General features: G+C 40.1%; 1 protein-coding gene across 2 annotated transcripts; it reads left to right on the forward strand.

Moving 5' to 3' along the window:
* Positions 1 to 175: 175 nt before the first annotated feature.
* nedd4a (NEDD4 E3 ubiquitin protein ligase a) lies at positions 176 to 21,012 on the forward strand. 2 transcript variants are annotated; one of them, XM_085906997.1, is made up of 29 exons: positions 176 to 376; positions 1,894 to 1,967; positions 2,534 to 2,612; positions 2,713 to 2,751; positions 3,464 to 3,517; positions 10,822 to 10,872; positions 11,269 to 11,330; positions 11,443 to 11,545; positions 12,023 to 12,186; positions 12,262 to 12,370; positions 12,756 to 12,908; positions 13,348 to 13,431; positions 13,889 to 14,008; positions 14,309 to 14,512; positions 14,597 to 14,674; positions 14,754 to 14,808; positions 14,890 to 14,948; positions 15,038 to 15,103; positions 15,182 to 15,411; positions 15,539 to 15,660; positions 15,803 to 15,873; positions 15,993 to 16,088; positions 16,178 to 16,251; positions 16,347 to 16,407; positions 16,497 to 16,556; positions 16,641 to 16,748; positions 16,907 to 17,003; positions 17,132 to 17,204; positions 18,261 to 21,012. In XM_085906997.1, the coding sequence occupies exons 1-29, from the start codon at positions 329 to 331 to the stop codon at positions 18,358 to 18,360; spliced, it is 2,694 nt and encodes an 897-aa protein (XP_085763123.1). In that variant the 5' UTR covers positions 176 to 328; the 3' UTR covers positions 18,361 to 21,012. The 2 variants fall into 2 exon arrangements, with proteins under 2 accessions (XP_085763123.1, XP_085763125.1); XM_085906999.1 differs by lacking the exons at positions 176 to 376; positions 1,894 to 1,967; positions 2,534 to 2,612; positions 2,713 to 2,751; positions 3,464 to 3,517 and adding an exon at positions 5,214 to 7,502.
* Positions 21,013 to 22,015: the final 1,003 nt, after the last annotated feature.

The following is a 22,015-nucleotide window of genomic DNA, read 5'->3' on the forward strand; positions in this document are numbered from 1 at the left end:
TTTGGGCAACACCCACTCATATTCAATTATTCCAAGATATACTGGATGATATAAATAATCATTTAAAAGTGTGCGTTGTCCATTTCGAGCAAAGTGGCTTGATTTTGGGGTTGAATGTGTTTTCCTCAAGTAAAAGGCGGAGGCAAAAGAAGACGGGGGAGGAAGCGAAGGCGGGGAGGTCGGGAGGGATGGATAGGTGGGAGTGACCGCCATGTCGCACTTCCTCGCGTAAACATACGGAGGGAATCATCCCAGCTGTCGCAACTACAAACCTTGGGATTCTTAACAAGTGTTCTCTTCCTCCGGGAGGCGAAAGTTTTGGGATATCATGGCCGCACTTTCGCCTGAGATCCGAGGACAGTGGAGCGACGAGGAGGTAAAAGAAAAAAAGTCTCAACAGATTTTGGCGCTGTTGAACTCGGTTCACGTGACCAGACCTTCTTCTTGCTAGCTTGCTAACGATTGTCTGCTAATGTCTCGCCAATTAGCGTCAACACCGAATGAATGCTTGCTTTTCACTTGCAACTGACTTTTTTGTTGACAAGTCTGCTTAAAAAGTTGACGCGGCTCGTTTTCAAAGAGAGTTTTTATTTTTCAGTATTTTGGTCTTGAGAGTTATTTATCTCCGGAGGAAGTACACTTCCTGTTTTGTGGTCAAATCAAATCTTTCTTGTTAATTATTGCGAAAAATCGCCATTCTCGTACACGTCATCGATTTATTAATCCCCGGAGAAAGTACGCTTCCTGTTTAGGGATCAAGTTTTTCTTGTCAGTCATTGCGAAGCCCGTCATTCTCGTATTCGTCATCGACACGTGACGTCAAAAGTCGCTTTCACAACTTTCTACGTGATGGAAGTCACAGGTTGTTTTTAGCATGAATCTCTACTCCCTGATCACTTGACAGTAGAAGATAGAAGATTTTACACAGTAAACTGAAGTAGAAAGTCACAAAATACTTGAGGAAAGTACACATTCCTGGAAAAAAAATACTTAGGTACCGCAGTGTAGTAGTGTGAGTTATTCTCCACCACTGCAAGTAAGACAGTTTAGCACACTAAATGACTATGGTGCAAGTAAAAGTCTTGTCAGTCATTTTTTTTTCTATGGCTGATGTAGGCCTACTCGTATGAAGTTAGATTTGACAAGCAAGTTGCTTGGTGCATCAGTAAGTTTAGTTGGCCCAACGAGTTCCCACTTGTCACCCACTATAGTAGCCTACTGGAAAATGTGGATAAGTTCGCTTATCTGTGCAGCCTTCTCTCCACAAGAGCTGCAATTGATGATGAAAGTAACCACCGTATTGAGTGTGCCAGTGTAGCTTTTGCCAGGCTGAGAAAGAGAACCGAGACATCCAGGTCAAGACGAAACTCCCGGTCTACCGAAAAGTGGTTGTGCCCACTATGCTTGATAGCTGGACCACCTACAGCAGACACCTTAAAGCCCTGGACCAGGACCACCAGGTGTGTCTTTGCAAGATCCTGAAGATAGGTTGGGAGGATAGGCCAACTGTCCTGATGGAGGCCAGTATTACCGCAACCATTGTTCTGCACCAGCTACGATGGACAAGTCATGTTTTCAGTATGCCTTGTAAACGCCTTCCCAAACAAATTCTGTCTGGCCAATTGAAGGAAGGATATCACATTCATGGGGGACAGAAAAAGCGATACAAGGAAAATATCAAAACCCATCTAAAAATGTCACATCAATCCAAACACGTGGGAGGAGGCAGCCCTCAAGAGAGATCAATGGAGCAGGATGATCCATGAGGGTGCAGCACAGTTTAAAAAGGACCTTCACTGTGACGCGGCAACACAGATTCTGACTTTGATTCCTTCAAATAAAATGTAGAATATAAAAAGAATGCATGCATAATTTTGTTGTTGTTTATTTTAGGGTGAAGCCAGAATCCTTAAAATCGACGTTATTGCTGGGCTTCGCCTAGCCAAAAAAGATATCCTTGGAGCAAGGTAAGTCAGATATTATTATGACATTAAGACACAGAAAGCTACTTTGCCGTGCGTAACAAAGATTGGTGTTATTTCTTATTTCTTGATGCTCTCTGACCTTTGTAATGCTTTTGGTTCTTCTGAGCACGATGAAGGTTCATGTGTAACAGTTATACTAATACTTACGAGCTACCTTTTTTCTGCTAAAAGAACCAGTTTCCCATCTAGTATTTGAATTGGTGTATTTTACCATAATACTTGATACTGATTCGTAATGCTGTTTCCTAGAAATATATGTGCAGTCATTGGTAAAACTACAATGTACCACCAGCCTGCTTATGCATTACTAATCCACTGGTCTAAGACTAATGGACACTATTAGAATGAATGTGGTATTAATATGCATCATTGACCCAAATCATTATCAAACACCATTTACAGTCCTTTTAGTGTGAAGTAAAAAGTAGCCGAGCTATTAACCATGATGCTAATGTTTCTTGGGTCACGGTTGGGCAACAACTGTCACAACTCTGCAGATCAATGTTGACTTCATGATTGCATTTAAAAATATGTTGTTTCTTTTGCAGTGATCCGTACACTAGATTGACTCTCTATGATCCTTGCAATGGGGAAATAGCAACTCACCAAACTAAAACAATAAAAAAGGTGACAGAGAACACATATTGACAGTTCATATGCTACCATGGTGGTATGTACTGGCTGTGCTCATGTTTTTGTTTTTTGTTCCATCTCCCGTCACCTGAAGTCACTGGATCCAAAATGGAACGAGGAATTCTATTTTAGAGTAAGTGTATCCTGTATATCATAAACACAATACATGATTTTCATTAACCACTCATGCGAATTAGGGTTGCCGATTAGCTGGAACCTATCCCAGTCTACTTTTGCCGAGAGGCTGATCACTTCCCGGTCTGGTTGCCAGTCGAGGAAGATTCGGGGTTGAATGACTTCAGATTTTTAATAGTGATGATAGTCGACTTCGATTAATCGCTGATGTCATTGATTTTTCTTTCAGTTGCCAACTTGCTGCGCGCACCCCCAAACAGAAGCTCATTCACTCACTCTTGGTACAATCGTGCTTTATTGTTTTTTGAGCTTCACTGTACCGCACCGCAGATTTTTATATTCGAAATATATAAATGTATATAGTTTATGTAACCATCATTGCAGGGTTGTAAAGTTGACGAGTCGACTATTCTGTTCAGCCCCTTATGCACATATAGACAAACAAGCGTTCACGCTCACAGTAACATCTGTGGACAATTAAGTGTCTTCAATAAACTTAAACAGGCATGTTTTAAGAATGTGGGATGAAGCTGGAGAACATGCAACTTCAACTCTTGATGACGTGCTAATGCTAACCGCAATGCCACCCTGCTCTCTCGAACATACAATGAATCGGAATTACTTATGTGTAAACTTTTGGCCTTCCTCCATAGGTCATTTTATTTCACACAGCTAATCATGACGTTGTTATCCTTTCCTTCATATTTCAGGTCCATCCCAGGAAGCACCGCCTTCTGCTGGAGGTGTTTGACGAAAATCGTCTGGTAAGGGTTACGCCTATTTGCAATCTAAAACGCGTTGCGTTTGGAATGTTGCGTCTGGAATGTTACATAAAGTTGTCCTCCTATATCTGCTTTGTATGTGCCTGTCGTTGAGCTCATTGTGATGTATCTAATGTCTGGAAGCTTTATGCACCTGCTTGACATACTTCTGTTGACCTTCTGTTGAACTTCGTCATTGTGCTGGAATTGGGTCATTGACCAAATCATGCCTTGCAACACATTGACTATTTTGAAGGTGTTCCTGAGACTTAAGAGATTGTTACAAAGGAAAATTTTGTACATTGAAATTCAGCTAATTGTAACAACAATATCAGTGCTGGATAGTGTCCTGTTTTATGGTTGCGGGTAGTATGTTTTGCTTAGGCAGAGGAGTCCAAGACTGATGAGGTTAAGTAGGTTTGACTGCCTGTTAAAGATTAAGCGGCCCTTATTTTGCCATCATGGACAGCAGTGTTTGAGAAACGCAACACTTTATTTTCTCAAACTGTAAATATGGGTAAATCTCTCCTAAAAGCGTCCTGTTGCCTAAAGGTGTATGAACAAATGTCACATAGGCTATTGAATCCAGATGATAGGAATCTTCACTTACAGATTATTAGTTATTGCCTGGGATGAGTTTATCATAAAACACATCCAAAGGCTTCTTATGTTTTGCAGCCAAAGAAGATAATGCAAAGAGATTGGCGAAAATGTATTGTTTAATTTAAATATTGCTTTCACGGTGGATGTTGTACTTTCTCTAAATGTTTTAAATTCCTCGTTTGATGCTAGTAACATAATGCTGTCTAGAGAAACTGCCATTGCAAGCGTCTGCGTGGAAGTAGCTGAAATTCCTGTAACAGACATCTTGTTTCATTTTAGAACAAAAACAAGAGGTGACTGAACAAATAGTGCCGGTGCGCTACTCCCTTTTGCTATTTTCAACAACCAGTTCTACACATTAGGATTCATATATATTCAGATAATTAATTGATGGTGATTTATGCATAATAAATTGATTGCGTCAAATTTTGTTAGCAAAAATAGACAAAGACGCTTCTGAAATGGAATGTATCGTGCACAATAAACAGTACGAACACAAAGTTTGCAAATCATAAACAAAGAAGATTCCTGACCAGAATGCGTAGGGTCTTTCCCAGCTCAAATTGAGCTGGCAGTGGTGTCCTGCCCAAAGAAACTCAAGACCTTGTCCATTCTCCACTATGATTAGAAATTAAGGCAAGTAAAAACTTTTTGGATCTAATATCTGCCCATGTCCAAGGTCCACAAAATAATATGTTTCTGGTACCTTGAGTGCAGTATGCATTGTTTTGTGTTCCCATTGTCAAAAGTTGTGAGAGTCATGAAAATTGTGGAGATTTACAATCCTGCCTTTCATCACCCTTTTATTGGGTTACCATCTGACTTGGCATGGAACAGTACTGTAAGTTAGTGTTAGGTGGAGCTAGAATCATTCCTTCCACTGATTGGTCAACTGTGAAATGTCACTAACAGGAATAGAATGTGAAGAAGTTTTTTTTTTTAATGATAGCCAGAGCTTGACCTTTTGCCTAGTCGTACCACCATTCGGTTCTATAACATCATATCTTGACAGCTGCCCATTATTGTATGGCATTGGAATGTAAGGTTGCTCTATGTGCTACCCAAGGTGTCATACTGCTTTTTTTAGTCAAATAATATCAAAACATAATGATGATCCTTTTGGTTTTCCCTGCTTTAAAATAAGGACTCTATAGAGGTGAGATTACCTCAGAGGCGGAGCAGTTCATTGTCCTATCACATATGACTGGACATAAATACACATGCGTCACCCATTCTTCAGGCCATCAATTAATAGCCGGTCACAAGGTTTAGAACATGGCAATTTAAATAGCACAACCTGGTTCACAATAGCCCACCATTAATAAACAGCAACAGCAGTGTAAGGAAATCAGACCAGTACAGGCGGGTTACATGAGGTATCATATAACAGCAGTTATGCCACAGTCAAATCAGGTCGCCCTTGCTCTTTTCTGTTGAGGGTGAGATAATGTTACAGATTTACAACGACCAGTAAAGTACAACAAGTGAAGAACCATTTCTTGACAGAGACCAAACATTTTGAACATGTGATTTTGTTAAGAACCTCGAATTTCAAGAGAGTTATTTCGATTCATTCCCTATGATTTCCTGAAATTCAATAGCGGCGGGTAAAAATATTTGCGGGGGCACGGAGCGGCAGAAAGATTAGAAGGCTAGCCGCAGCAGGAAGTAGAGTCTTGAGTGAGAGGGCACAGGCAGATGTAACAGTTTACCAGTGCTTCGGTTTGAGATGCAGCACAGAAGGATACCGGGTTGATTTTTGGTCTCGGCTGTTCTACTTGAGTGAGACGACCGGACAAGACGGAATGGAACCCGGAGCAACTTAACGAGCCGAAAGGTTTAGGTTATTCATCAGATTTGTGTATCTGCCCTTTTAAAAACAATTTAACCCCTGGAATTGAACTCTTGTTTCAAAGGTTTTGTGTTTGGGTCATGTGTCCAAAGCGATCCACTGACCTCCTCTGACTAAAAGTTGAGATCAGCCTGGAGTGGAATGTAGGATGTCACCAGAGCTATTTTGGCTATGTACACCCACTAATGATTGTGATCGCAAAGCGCGGAGCAGTTGCTTTGCTTTACTTTTTTGCCCGACCGCCAACGAATGGCACACCGGCTCCGTTTGGACTTTGCGTCAAGGAGAAGCCACACCGACCCTCTGTCAGAGTGCCTCAGCAGCCATGGTGAGGAGAGTGGAGTTATTTTGTCAGCTGATAGCCTCGCAGAGAGTCTGGCGCACAGTTCTCTACACTTCAAGGTGACTTCGCCGTCACCCGACTATGGAAATTTACAACGATATTCTTCAGTATTGATTCCGAGGGTTAACGCAAAAGGATGTAGTCAAAAAAGCGTCGTGCAGATATCACTACAGCCCTGCGGCACGCTCAGCGGGGACCTGGATTGCACCGTAGGGGAAGGAGATCCCGCGAGTAGTGAAACGGGAGCGATTGCCAGCTCTGATGGGGGTTCGTGTAGCAGCAGTATGGCCAGCGATGCCGGATACTGGAGTAGCAACAGCATCTTTGAACCAGAGACTCCAGAAAAACACAGGAGCACTCAAGAGAAGAGTGTTCTCTGCTGCAAGTCCAAAGTTCCCTTGAGGCGTTGTTCTTCCTTGGTTATTTTCCCCAAAAGCCCCTGCAGCACGCCACCCGCATCTCCGGTCAACCCAATCGCTCTTCCTGTTTTCTTTGGAACGAGAGGTCCTCTCCAGACACCTGCCGCTGATTCCTCACGGGATGAAGAGGATATGACTCGGAAAGAGTCGGCCACATCTACAAGTAGCCAACATTGTCTCAAGGGAGAGCCTGCACCTGAATGTCGGGACACCAAACATATGGTCCACTTTAATATTCCTCTCCAAGACAAACCTAAATCCAAAGTGGAGGGCGGGAACGATGTGATGGAGCAGTCATCGTCCAACGATAAATCTCATCATTGCTCAAGAAGCGTTCTGCTGCACTTTGCCCATCAAAGACCATCATTGTGCGGAGTCAAAGCCGAACGTCCCGATGCTCCCTCCTTCCTTGCGGAGCCTGAGACTCGACGCGACCCCAAGAAAAAACTGTACCGTAGTACCTCAGCTTGTTTGTTCTCCTCGGGGAAACCGTCAGAGGAAAAACTCTGCGCCTTAGCAAAAGGACACGAAAGGTTGGAGAAAAACAATTGTCATCGCGCCATACAACGGAGCTTTTCCCTGGAGGTGCCCTATGCAAACACGGGCATTTCATGTCACGTTTCAAACACCAAACTCGGTAGTACGTGCTCGCCACACGTACATATTCATCTGTCTCCGTGCTGTCCGACTACGTTGCCGAGCTTACCTAACGATGCAGACGCAAGCTGCAAAGGAAGCAGTACCGCAAAGAACTTAAGTGCCGAGGTGAGTGTCGTTGCTCGACGTAAACCAATCCACCCTGAGGTGAAATTTCAAATATTTCTTTCCAACTTCAAAGACAAGCAGCTTCTTTATACTTTTTGTTTAAGACTAACAAAGGTTTCCGTTTGCGTATGTTGTGGTCTAACCGGTTGAAGAAGATTCAAGCAAGTCGCTTTGCGGAATGCAACGTCATTTATGTATCAGCAAAACACTGCGCAAGCACAGATTTTCCTGTTCATTTGAGACTATTCATTTCTTTATTCGCTTCTAATATAACATGGTTATTCCGTTCATGACACTCCACTGCTTTTATCCCGAAAAGTCTTGATACAGACAGTAAGCTCAACATCCACAAGCCTCAGTTTTATATCACTTACAATATACCATTATTCTCTTTGCACCATGAGTAATCGCCCTAAGTATTTCCCCAAGCTAATATTAGTGGTGAGAAAAGCACTGCCCCTTGCTGATATATAAATAAAGTGCTTCTGAAATACTTTGTGTGACTCCAGATAGTCTGGTGCTCTGTAGCACGGCTCAGTCCCGTGGATTCAAATTTAACAGCATGATACCAGAGTTACGCCAACCATGTCTGGAAATGGGGTGGGCTGGTATTGGTGGGTGTCAATCTTGGCAGGGTGAGAGCGTAAGCCTTTCTCAGTAAAAGCACGATGTGCTCGCTCCTCTGTGGGGTGCCCCTTCCATACCGTGTTTGTGAAGTATCGGGTGTCCCTCCTGCATTTAGCAGCTTGTCAAGTAAGAGTCTGCAGATTCAATGTGTATCTATTAGAAAAATCTCTCTGTGAACTCAGATGTGGATATCTTTTTGCTGTGTTGTGAGGGTTGTTTGTTATGATCATGACTAATTTGTCACCTGAAATTTGATGCTTTTAATTCTGTCCAGAATCACTGAGGTTTTTCCTTGAATACGATAAAAAAAAAAAAAAGTTTCGGCAGATTGGATGATTATCAAGAACACGAATAACGATGTCTTCTCCCATGTGCGTCGTCCAATCGAATCACCATTTCCGATCAAGAAATAAATGACAATAATAGTAATAACCTCACTTCAACATTTTCGTATGTTTGCTCACAAATAGACATTAAAAACGTAACTGCGAAAGCCAGTATCAACTTTGTTTCTAACTCTGTTGCAAAACAGTTACTGAAGTTATGTAAACAGTCTGTCAGATGGATTAAAATGTACCGCTTTACTGGCTACCACTCAGATATTGGAAACAAATTCCCTGCATAGTTTGAAAGATTAACGTATGTTAAGACTGCAATTTATGTTGTCGCCTCTGAGCTGTTAATCGTTTAGGTTCCTCTGTATTGTCTCCATCAATCATTTTCCTTCATCAAGCATCACTATTATTCTTTTCAGCACCCGCTGCCAAACAGACACTCGGTCCTCTTTGCACCTGAGTAAATGTCCACTCTGGTCATTAGTAGAATTTGCAAACGCACAACTTGTTCAAGTAAATCAAACTCAAGTACAAGTGTGCCAATTTCAATTTACTTTTTGATGTTTTTTTTTTTCCTAACTTTGGTAATGATCAAAGCATAAATCAACTTACAGTTTAGTCCACATTAAGAGTGGAAAGTTTAGAGCCAGGCCCGTACGTCGTGTTTATTTCACAATCAGGTTAGCAGGGTGTAAAAGATGAGTGAAGGTGCCTTTGAGTCTTGGGTCAACTTTTATCAGCATATTGATGACGTCATGAGTTAATGAACAACTGAGCAAAAGTTACATAAGAAAGCCTAAAATATATATGAAGACAACTTTTGCTATTTGGCTCGCAAGTTGTGACGCTCTCACATCATAGAGTGTGCTTGGATGCCGTGTAAAATGTCCGGTGATGACCAATCACTTGAACATCTGCTACGTACAACTTGACACCTGCCGCCGTTTTTGTTGAGGGTTGGTGGTGGTTCAACTTTGTCCTCTCCCAGATTCAGATTCCCTTCAGCGTTGTTTTGACAATTCAGCCCAAGAAGAACAAATCCCAGTAATTTTCCAAGCCCCGCCATGCTAAAAATGTAAACATATAAAACCGCAGAAGAGGGGTCACTTGTTTTTGTCCTAGTTATTTATTAGCCAACACAGATAGTGTGTTGTTTTGATCCTGATTAAACACATTGACAAGTGATTTTTTGTTGTTGTTTTAATCACCTGATCAGGCCGGCTTCATTTTTGACACTTTATAGAACTGCCGGTTCAATAACATTAGCTGTCTTGCTTGTCAGAAGTTGATGTTTCACTTTCACAAGCTATGCGTTCCACCTGTCACATAATTTAAACTTGCCAAGTGGAGATGAGTATCACTAAGGGTTATTTGCTTCACGGATGCCTCACTGTGTTAAGACTCAAAATTGAGTGCACTCGTCAATTTTCTGACATACTTTTGGGAGATTTTTTTTTTTTTTTTTATCAATAATGTCCATGATCATCTTTGATTAATGGTGACAATATTTTTTTCCGCCAGCTGAGATTGCCATCATTGTTGGCCTGTAACTGTTTATGAAACACTGCTCTGACATTTTATTGACAGGATCATTTTCCCAATTTGAATCAAGATCAGTTGTACAATTTGACTTCTGATCTTTTGAATCTGACTTTTACCAGAAAGGTAGCCGCAGTTCTTAGATAAAACATGGGCAGATGGAGAAGATATAATTCCATTGTCTTGTTTAAAAACAAACTGTTTCCTGTATACACTTTTTACAATTGTGTAAAAGTCAAATCCATGGATGATAAGCAATATGCAACCCATACAAAAAATACTCGTACTATGACGACTATCAACATAAACTTTATTTGGACTATGGACTACAGTCATGACTGACGCCTTTTAGTAGTTTACTCGTATTCGATAGGGAGTAAACATGTCCACAAACTACGGAACACACTTGGCATGGCAGTTTGACAGTGATAACACGCGGCGTGATATTTTGGCACCTGACTTTCTATTTCATTGATCATCGCCTAAGAATGCTGCTGCCTTGAGATTGTGGTTATTTTCCAGTACAGGCCTGATGACAATGCAATTCGACAGTGTAATTGGACCCTGCAGAGCCCACAAAAAAAACTTCATTTGTGTCTTGAGCTAAAAACATTTAGGGAAACTGATGACACGGAATATAAGTTGACTGCAGTGTTTTCATTTGGGACTTGAAGGATTCCCCAATCTGTATACTGCCTTCAGACACTTTGAGAAGTTGTAGGGAGGGGCTTTCAGGCAGGCTTGCATTTTACCTTCTAAAATGTATGCTTAATGATTTGGTTTGTGTCTGATTGATGTGTTTTTGTCTCCATTTTTCTCGTCAGACACGTGATGACTTTCTGGGACAGGTGGATATTCCTCTTAGTCAGATACCGGTAAGTTATTGGCCAAGAGCAGCAGCAAGTCCTTTGTTCATTGTGTTGTGTTTGTTCATGGCCACTGCATGTGATCTGGTTTAGTGCCCAAGCACAGACCTCCGCTTCACCTATGTCTTACCACCATGTAAATATGGACGCCCTTAGCATTGGCTCTGTTCTGCATCATTGTCATCAGTTATGGAAACACAGACCAAAATGTTTATGTCACATTACTCCATTTGTTTTATGTTAAACAAAATGTTCACAAATGAACCCTTACATGTACATGTGACGTTCACTGAGTAAATAGGAAATAATTAATATACTGTATAGTGGTATCGTGCTTTACCTTGCTTTGAATATTAAAATTTACTTTTTGTTTTGTTGTTTATTCTTTTTTTTTTTTATCCTTAGACAAATAATTCATCTTATGGAAGGCCATATACATTCAAGGATTTTCTGCTTCATCCCAGAAGGTTGGTGTCACTTCACGTCCATTTAAGCTTTTAATTTTCGATTGTGCATTCCAATAATTGGCGTATGTATTAAAAACAAAATGAATGACATTTTTGAAATGTGTTTGTGCAGTCACAAGTCCAGAGTTAAGGGCCATCTGCGACTCAAAATGACATACATGCCGAGAAACTCTGATTCAGCCGAAGAACCAACAGATCAGAGCGACAACACAGATGTAAGTCTGCCATGTACCTTTGTGTTGTTTGTATCTAAATATGGGCATGAATTGTGATTCATCAATATAAGTGTGAAGAAAATATGCCCGAACGCAGGTGTCATGGATCCGATATGCTGAACTTTGTGCGCAGAGGCTGAACATTCCTCCGTATTTGTTAATAAATGGCGACCGATGACTATCAAGGAGTTTACGATCCCCGTAGTTGGGGCTCTCCTAAAATGACACTGCATCTTTTTCAGTAGGGCACAGTGCTGTTGTGGCACAACGTGGTGCTACACTTTAAATTCGGATTGCCTGTATACTGTAAAAAACTAGAAATAAAGATTTCTTAAAATCTCTGATATTTGTGACATCTAGTGGGGGTTTCACTCTATTCGTAAATTCTGATTTTACTGCAGAAAAGTGGACAGCAAAAACAATAATAATTTTGAAGAAAATATAGTCATGACAGTGTAGTTTTTCTGTTTTTTGCAGCCTCAATGGGAGTTTTTGGAATCTCAGGACATGTCAGGCCCCATGCAGAGTGAGCAGACACTTGTTCTGCCGCCTGGCTGGGAGGAGCGTCAGGATAACCTGGGAAGAACCTTCTATGTCCACCACGAGAGCAGGACCACACAGTGGAGGCCACCAGCCTTACAGTTAAGACACAATGTTGTAATAGTTCCAGTTCTGGGCCCGTAGCATCAAAGTGCATTTGTGTCTCCCCTAAACAGTGACAATAATGCAGACACAAGGCGACAAAACACTGCAAGACAGAGGGCGCAGAATTATATTACACGCAGACAGATCTCAGACCCTGATGAGACCACTGCACAAGATGAGGTATTTTCTTACTTTATTATGATGTAACATGATTATGACTCCGAATGACAAGAATTATGCAAACAAATCGGTGGCTTTATGATGTCAATTTTTTATGTTTTATGTCACAATATATAAACATGTGCACTGCACTTTTTAGGCACTTAAATTGTCATGGTATGAATGAATTGAACGAATGAATGGATGAATGAATGAAGTACACATAGAATATATTAAAGTCTTGATGATTTTTCTACACCAAATTGCCTTTTATGGCGATAAGAAAATTGCATTGTACAGTAAACACTGCAATGTCAATTTGGATTTGATGAACCCAGATTGAGTTTTCTGGGTGTTTTGTCTGATTTCAATTTGTGCTTGACAAGCAACTGTCCTATTGCCGTAGGAATGGGAGGTTTTTCGAGAAGATGATGTCACTTTGAGCCAGGCCAACCAGGTCACATTGCCTCCACCTCCGAATCCCCCGGAGGTACAGATGTTGACTGACGAGCTGAGAAACCTTTATAGTCAAGGGGGCACAACTCGTGAGCACCAGGTGGTGAGTCATGTCTTTTCCACATTCCTCTAAAACAGCATGATCCAACTTTTTAAAATCCAAGAGCTGCTGTTAACATGAATATTTAATGATAATGCATTCATGTGAAGACACATATATCAATGATTTCTCACAATAGTATTTAGGAACGCGATAAATATCAATATGCACCACTTTTGTACATTTTCAAATGATCATTGCCACAACATGTCTAGAAAATCACAATGGCCCATCATTGGAAAGCTAATTTTTAGAAGAGGCCTGTGGGTTACTCATGCTCCTTTGGGCCTACCAGCGTGCTCCGTGTTTGTGATCCCTCCTCTAAGATTACAAAACTCAAGTAGAGCCATAATGTGAATGATGTGCCTCAGAGAGGCAGGCCAGTATCGACACTAATGGGTCAAGTCTTGTCATTAATGCATCCTCTTCTCTCTGCTTGCAGGATCATGCATGTAATTCGAGCCATTCCGTTCGCACAAGAACTTTTCACTTGTCAACATCAGAGGAGCATCCTGTTAATTCAGTGGTATTTCCTCCCTTTATGAACTCATTTCCTGAGATTTGCCAACCCAACTTTATGTCGAAATGTTCTTTTATTTTTGCGCAGTGTCCACCTCACCTGTAAAGTGAATTCAGGGATTTACATGATCCCTTGAAAAACAATTACTGAAATGTGTCATACTTGATTGTAGAGGTATAACATCAAACTGTATATCACTATTTCAGTTTTCCTGATTTTTAGACTGTAGATAAACACTTGAAGTCGAGCACTCCCCCTCACACTATATAAAAACTTGATAAAAACTTTAGGTTGAAGACCATCGCATCAGTTTGACTCCTCATTTTACGCACTTTACCATTTATTTAAGCATTCTGAAATTCTGGCGTGTCCAACTCAAAATACATTTTTGTTACTTTAATTATCCAGTACTTAAATGATTTCTGTAGTAATCACAGTTATTTATTTCCATGTTATTCAATAGCCGCTTCAGACCTCTGCGGCGCTGCCTTCCGGATGGGAGGAGAAGAGGGACAGTAAAGGAAGACGCTATTATATCAACCACAATACCCGAACCACCTCATGGATACGACCCATCTTGCAGGTACGACACACATGGTTTTTATTTTTAAGACTCTCTGAAGTCATTTGTTGCTAAATACATTTTTCTTAAGTAAGTGAGGCTGACAACAATTTAGTCCTGAAATTTTGGGATGTTGCGTTAAAACCCCTTTTCACTTTGTCAGTTGTCAACGACAAGTAGCTATTGACAGGCATGTTCATAATACTCTTCGTTTTTTGTCAAATTTACAAGATACAGATATTTTTGGTCACTTTACAGGCTCTTTAATAAGATACAGTTTTGCTGTAAGATCTCTATAAATGTCTATTTTTTTTCTGACAGAGAACAAATTCAACCCCTGCGGCTTCACGAAATAGCGCTAGTACACCATCCTTCCAGTCTGCGACCCATCAACCATCTCCCCAGCACACTCCCAGCCCGGAAGCTCCATCTGAATCAGGCTCCATGCCAACTGGTTGGGAAGTCCGCAGTGCTCCCAATGGAAGACCCTTTTTCATTGACCACACCACAAAGACGACTACCTGGGTGAGAATTAAAGATGTACGGTCCCGCGCGCAAGTTGTTAAATTTCCTCATTTGAGTGACACATGTTTGTTTGCTCCTCATCAGAAAGATCCCAGGCTTACGACTCCTGTTCACGTGAGAAGGAGAGCATCACTTGACCCTTCTGATCTTGGCCCATTGCCAGTAAGTCTATACAATAGATTTAGTGAATGCCTTATTTTATGTGAGTGTGAGTTTTTGTTAACATTTTTATTGTTCCCAGCCTGGTTGGGAGGAGAGAGTCCACACGGACGGGAGGATATTCTACATTGATCACAGTGAGCGACTCACCTGATCATAGATACATATATGTATGTATATTATTTGTGAACTAAACATCTTCTGTCTGTATTTCTTAGACACAAAGATCACACAGTGGGATGATCCTAGATTACAAACCTCAGCAATAACTGGACCAGTAAGTATTAATTGCGTCGAATTTTCACCTCTGTGCGTCATTGAAAAAGGAATTATGGATTGATTGGTTGCCTCTATGCTTGGTTACAGGCAGTGCCTTATTCCAGAGATTATAAACAAAAGTATGACTACTTCCGCAAGAAACTGGAGAAACCAGTGAGTGTTGTCAATCTCTACTGAGCAACCCGTTGATGTGATATCTGCGAAGGAATCATAACACATCTTCTATTGTAGGTCAACATACCAAATAAATTTAGCATAAAGGTAAGACGAAACGCAGTGCTGGAGGACTCGTACCGGCAAATCCTCGTCGTGAAGCGGGCGGACTTGTTGAAAGCAAAGCTGTGGGTGGAGTTTGAGGGAGAAAAGGGTTTGGACTACGGAGGCTTGGCCCGGGAGTGGTTTTTCCTCATGTCCAAGGAGATGTTCAACCCCTACTACGGACTCTTTGAATATTCTGCAACGTGAGTGTTGGAGAACATCATTCAATTATTATCTCTGTTTAAACACATGAAAAAGCAACAAGGCAGGTCATCTAAAAGAATAGCATGCCTTTAAGTAACATTCATTCTGCTGTGATTGGTTTTTCAGAGACAACTATACACTGCAGATTAATCCCAACTCGGGTCTGTGTAATGAGGACCACCTGACTTATTTCAAGTGCATTGGCCGTGTAGCAGGCATGGCAGTCTGGCATGGAAAACTGCTTGATGGTGAGTCTTTGTTCACTTTAGTAAAGTTGCGAAATTTCAGGATGAAACACAGTTGTCTTTTTGTGAGCAGTGTAGTTCTGTACTGTAGGACCGCTGATAAAATAAGAACGATAGTGACCTTATGTTGTCATTGTACGTCAAGCTTTCTTCATTCGGCCTTTCTACAAGATGATGCTGCAGAAACCCATCACTCTGCAGGACATGGAGTCTGTCGTAAGTGTACATATTCACAAAGTCTCTACATTTACATTCTCTTATGGTGAATGATGAGTTCCTTCAATCTTATGAATGATCTGGTGTTATTTTTTTCTTTTTTGCGCTGACTGAATCAGGATAGTGAATATTTTAATTCACTCAAATGGATTTTGGAGAATGATCCAACTGACCTGGACTTGATGTTCACCATTGATGAGGAACTCTTTGGACAGGTCGGTTCTTTGTGATTTGTTTGGCTTTTTACCAAGATTATATTCATATTCATTTCCTCTGTCACTTATATCCCGTTTGCCTTCACCAGACTCACCAGCACGAGCTAAAGCCCGATGGTGCAGATATTGTTGTCACTAATGAAAACAAGAAGGAATACATCCAGTAAGTAACTAAAAAAAGTATATTTAATCAACAAATAAGAAAATGTTTGTTTGTTATTGTTAAATGTTTCATTGTCCACATTTTCAAATCAACAGTCTTGTGATGCAGTGGCGTTTTGTAAACCGAATACAGAAGCAGATGACTGCCTTCAAGGATGTAATGACACTTTTCATTGTCAGAAAATAACTTCCACTGTTCAAGATTTCAACGTTTGAGTGGAAATTTTTGCATGCTTTTATTTCCAGGGATTCTTTGAGTTGATCCCGCAAGATCTGATCAAGATCTTTGACGAGAACGAGCTTGAGGTGAGTTTTGTGTCAATCTGTGATTCTCTAATTCATTTCATGAATATGACTAATGAATTTGCTGCTTGGTTTCTCGTCCCATAGTTGCTAATGTGTGGTCTGGGGGATGTGGACGTGAACGACTGGAGACAGAACACCAAGTACAAGAGTGGCTACAACGCCGACCACGTAGTTATCCACTGGTTCTGGAAAGTAAGTAACATTCCATGCCTGGAGCCACGAGACATGTGGATTTGAGTTGTTAAGGCAAGGCCGCTTTACTCACTGTGTAGCACATTTGATACACAAGATAAGACAATCTGCCACACATAGTTATAATTATTCATTATTGTTCTTCCGTCTTTTTGTAGGCAGTACTGCTGATGGATGCCGAAAAAAGAATTCGTCTCTTGCAGTTTGTGACGGGAACCTCCCGAGTCCCAATGAACGGTTTTGCGGAACTCTATGGTGAGCTAGATCAATAACATACAGCATTTTGAGTTGATGAGTTTTCCGTCTTTCTCGGAATTGTTCTTTCACATGTTGGGCACACCTGGAGTGACTCTTGTTTATCTGCTATTTAATGATCTTTCTAGGCTCTAATGGGCCACAGCGGTTCACCATTGAGCTGTGGGGAACCCGTGACAAACTGCCCCGAGCACACACATGGTGAGTAATCTTAGACTGTGTCAACTGCCCATGAGAATTTGATTAATTCTTTTCATGAGCAGCCTATGCAGAATAACACAAATATTATGTTAAATACTGTACATAATTGTATAAGGCTCAAACTAGTTGAATATAGTCATCAAAGTGTAAACCTTTTTCAATTACAGTGAATGTGAGTAAACTTGCATTTGGTTACATTCTGCTACTCTTGCTGCAGGGAGACATCACATTGTGGAAATTTTCCAAGACAATGTGGTGGTGTTTTTTTTTTTTTTAGGATTTTACCACATTCCAAAAATTCTCAATATGTAACACTGAAAATCTGGTTTGCTTTATCGTCTTGTATGCCCCATGCGCCCTGCACCTCTCTTTCATGAGGTGCATTGTTATTTTTCATAAAAAAAAAAAAAAAAAACTTTCTTAATGATTTGACAGTATTAAATAAAAAAAAATTAAATAAAAAAAATCATCTGTCTCAACCCCACTGGTTAATGTAGACTTCATAATGTGTTAGCCGTTCCTTGAAGCAGGTCGATAATTAGACCCTTTTGGAACGGGACGGAGTTTTTTTAAGCCATGAAACACCATTCACTGTATGGATTGGTGTTGACAAACTTTTTATCCAAGCAGTAATGAGCCAAGGGAATGCCTTTACACATAAGCTTGTTTGACTCTGTTGCATACTCTGACATTAACAGTATGTTGGCGTCCTCTAGTGGACTCATTTAATACTTGTAACGTGAGGATTTTTTTTTTTTTTTTACCACATTCCTTTAATGTGATAAAAGGAAAAAAAAAATGTTTGTCATTTATTCTTGATATCCAGCCAAGGTCCATGTGCCAGTGTGGTTTGGGACATGCCGTTAGGGCAACTACATGTTACTAGTGTGGCAAACTGGCCTACCATGCATGTTTTTGGAATGAGGAAGAAAAACTGCACCCGAAGGAAAACTTATGCAAGCACGGGCAGAACACGCAAACTCCCTCTGGACTCCAATTACAATTAATTTTGGATTCTCTCTCTTTTCTTTTTTTTCTTTTTTTTTTAAAATCAAGCTTTAACCGCCTGGATCTTCCACCTTACGAGTCCTTCGAGGAACTGAGGGAGAAACTTCACATCGCCATTGAGAATGCACAAGGCTTTGAAATCGATTAGACATATTCAGTGACGCTAAGCGAGAACCCATGCGGCGTCAAATGTTGTGAAGTTCCAAACCACTGGCGGCGGCCGAAGACGCTTGAAGGACCGACAAGTCAACAATTGTTTGGAGTGACAGGTGTTATATCTCTACTAGTCTTCTGAAGTTTACACATCAGAGTCTTTTCATCTCAAGTGAAATGACAAACGCTAACCATGAGACCACAGCCATATTTTTAGGGCTTTTCAGGGCGTCTCTGGATTCACTTTGATATAATCTGACATTTCATGCCGTTGTTTTCACATCTTTTTAAAAAAATTTTTTTTTTTTTTATAAATATATAGTTGTCCTACTTTATTCTCGTAAAGTAAGGTCATGTACAGAGTAAAGAGTTGTGTAAATAATACAAGCATCTTGGGTCCAGGTGTGGAATCATTGCCCACTTCTAATGGGAATTAAAAAAAAAAAAAAAAAGTGGTTTTTAACCTCATCCTTTCTTTTGCTCTTACCTCTAATGAATACCCCATAAATAATAATTAAATTAATTAATTGAATGATGGTAATAAAAAAAGACGTGGTTTTTAACCTCATCCTTTCTTTTGTTCTTACCTCTAATGAATTCCCCATAAATAATAAATAAAATAATGAATTAAATGATTGTAATTGAAAAAAGACGTGGTTTTTAACCTCAGCCTTTCTTTTTTAAAACTCCACCCTCCTGATCCTTTGCTCTTACCTCTAATATATTGCCCAGTCATCCACAGTGAGGCCTTGAGATACAATTTTAATTCATTCAGTGACCATGCTTGTAACTCAGAATGTTCCCATCCCAAAGCATCTTTACACCTCAAAATAAATGCCATTAATTAAAAAAACACACCACCACACCCTTCCCTAAAATATTGGAATGTATTTTTTCTAATGAAAAAAAATACAATACAAATAGCACTCTGTGATATTGCACTTCATAAAAATGGATACATAAAAACATAATTAAATATAATGTATAAGATTTAGTACAAGACTTGAATATAAGAATGAAACCGTTTTTGTCACACTTGCTCCAATTCAATGGATATTTGTGCTGCTCCTTCTGGTGTTCATGCTTTGGCCACCTCGAGGCAGTCCAGACATACACGGATAGACATGAAGTAAGCCATGCAAATGTTAATTTGTCTTCACAGAGGATAAAAAATATAGACCAAATAGATTTGTATATTACCTATTCACATGAATTGTTCCACATGTTTAAAATGTTAAATATTAATTCCTTGACTGGTTCTGACACGTCATATCCATAGATGTTATTAATTAGCCTGTCAGTGGCATTTCACATTATATGTTAGCATTAAGCTAGCAAACTAAAAGGCAAAGTTGTGTGGCTGCTGTCGATACACAATTGTTTTATGTTTCGCTTGACAGTAAACATCAATTTGAAATGGCCATTTTTTTTTATTTCATTTTGTTTTAAATCAGCTGAAAAACCCATCAGTCTTTTAACTCGTATCCCAAGTCATCATTGTATTTTTAAATCAAAATCTACTCTGACATTGAAGTATTTTTGTCTTTAAAAAGGTAATAACCTACATTTTAAAAAGATGCATCTATTAACTAACACAATTCAGATTGTTTCTATTAAGTTGTATACATGCTTTTACATGATTCATTCCAGTATATTAGACACACTGAGGTGGAGAGTGTATGCGCCTTAAATACAGAAAATGTGCGGGTTATGTGCAAGTAAGCCAAGTATATGTATCGTATAAGGGGCTTAAAATGTACCAATGCCAGGACCAGTTTAATGCTTGACTAATTCTCTTGTCTGTGTACAGATGCAAAGAGCTTTGAGTATGTTACAATACTATGCATCATATACAAACTGTTGCCTCCTACAAAATGATGAAGCTTTTACTATGGCTGTACAAAACATTCAAGATGAATTCATTCATTCATTTCTCTTGATGTACAGCTATGTACCTTTAAAATTACGCTTTACGCTAATTGTCGTATCTTATACGATTACGTCTACTGTACGTGTGTAGGACGGAACAAAAAAAAAACGTTACGACACGTGACTGAATCATTTATCAGGAGTATAATTGCAGCGGTCAACTCAAAACGATGTTTATATGCTTTGACTTATGCTGTTTATTCAAGATGGTCTTGTCATACCGTGGTATAAGTAGTAAGTTTTTTTAACAATGTTTTCTTGTTCTCGTCACGGACAACAAAGCTATACGACGTTTTTATAAAGTTCCGCACTTTGTTCGTATCAACGAGTCTTACTTCTGAACTGCCACCTGCACACTTCTTAAATCGATCCTCTGCTTCAAGTGCACCCGTTGAAATGTTTACATGTGAACATTGCTGAAATGAAGCACATACTCTTCTTTCTCTCTCGTATTGAAAATGACATATCGCCTATTTTTGTCATCGATATACGTGATGTTCGAATCCTGAAAAGTACTGTTAAATGTGCCTTTTTGTTTATGAGATGGATTAACATTTTCCTTCAAACGTCACCTGGAAGTGCATTATAGCAAACATTCATGCTACGTAATGTATATGAAAACACTTTAGAGCACGGAATGAAATGTAGCTTTGAAAATTGCTGATAGCACAGCAAACAAAGAGATATATTTGACTAATAAAGAAACGTGAAAACAAAATGGCCTCATATGTGTTTGTTATTGGGTTGTTGTTGGGTTTTTTTATGTTCTCAGCACTAGCAATTCTACGAGGCCCAACTAGTACCACTAATGAAATTCCCTCACACTGCCTCACTCGTCACATGTTTACTGTTAACAAGCACGTGCTCCACAGGGTGGACTCCTCCACATCTTCATGGTGGGAACCTTTTGCGTGGTCAAGCCATAATTTCTCCAGCACCCCCCCCCCCTTGATGTGGCACTAAAACAACCCTCCTCCACCTTCACAGGGGTCAGGGCACAGGTCACACACGATTCAGGCCAGCCTTTCGGACAGCGCTGAGGTCAGTGGGGATGGGTGGGGGGCTGCCCTGCTGTCAGGCGGCCTCCTGGCCTCACCGACCCCCCTCACTACCAGGCTCACAATCCCGCTAGCATTCATAAGTTTTACTTCATTTATCAAGTCTTCAGAGAGGAGTCACATTGGCCAGCAATCTGTGCCACATTAGCCACATTTTTTTTGTGCTTCAATTCAATGGCAGTACACTAAAGACATAAAAACTACAGTATATTGAGTTGGTCAAAACTCCTCAGTAATTCGCAGTAAAATTTGTCGCTTTTCATACAGGATTAAAAAAAAAATATATGCATGTGATGTGAGTATTGTAAACTATTGGTCTATGTGTGTTGCCACAAAATAAAACTGAAATATAAGTTGCTTAAAGGATTTGTTTTTTTTTGATGACGCTGCAGTTTTTCCAATTTTGCTCGAGTATAATCTAACCATCTTTTTTAACAAGCATGTGTACTTAAGGAGACTGAGTACTTTGGCCACCGTTGGTGATTAATTCGAAACTTTAGGGAGATTTTGGTTGATAGCAAAGACTCAGATTCCCACATTTTGTAAGCAATGGGTCAGCATAAGCTACTTAGGCGTTTGTGTAATGCGGAGATTACATGTTATTGTTACTCAATGCTTGACTGTATGATTGGGACCAACAATTAGCATGACACTAAACAGTAT

The sequence above is a fragment of the Syngnathus leptorhynchus genome, chromosome 3 (genome assembly GCF_054491065.1).
Source record: "Syngnathus leptorhynchus isolate UIUO chromosome 3, UIUO_Slep, whole genome shotgun sequence".
In the NCBI taxonomy this organism is placed as follows: domain Eukaryota; kingdom Metazoa; phylum Chordata; class Actinopteri; order Syngnathiformes; family Syngnathidae; genus Syngnathus; species Syngnathus leptorhynchus.

What these genes read in the sequence shown, in the direction of transcription:
- nedd4a (XM_085906999.1), top strand. Translation starts at nt 6,219, where the DNA reads ATGGCACACCGGCTCCGTTTGGACTTTGCGTCAAGGAGAAGCCACACC. An exon ending in GATATTCTACATTGATCACA is followed by an intron (nt 14,809 to 14,889) that starts GTGAGCGACTCA and finishes TGTATTTCTTAG; the next exon opens with ACACAAAGATCACACAGTGG. An exon ending in CCTCAGCAATAACTGGACCA is followed by an intron (nt 14,949 to 15,037) that starts GTAAGTATTAAT and finishes GCTTGGTTACAG; the next exon opens with GCAGTGCCTTATTCCAGAGA.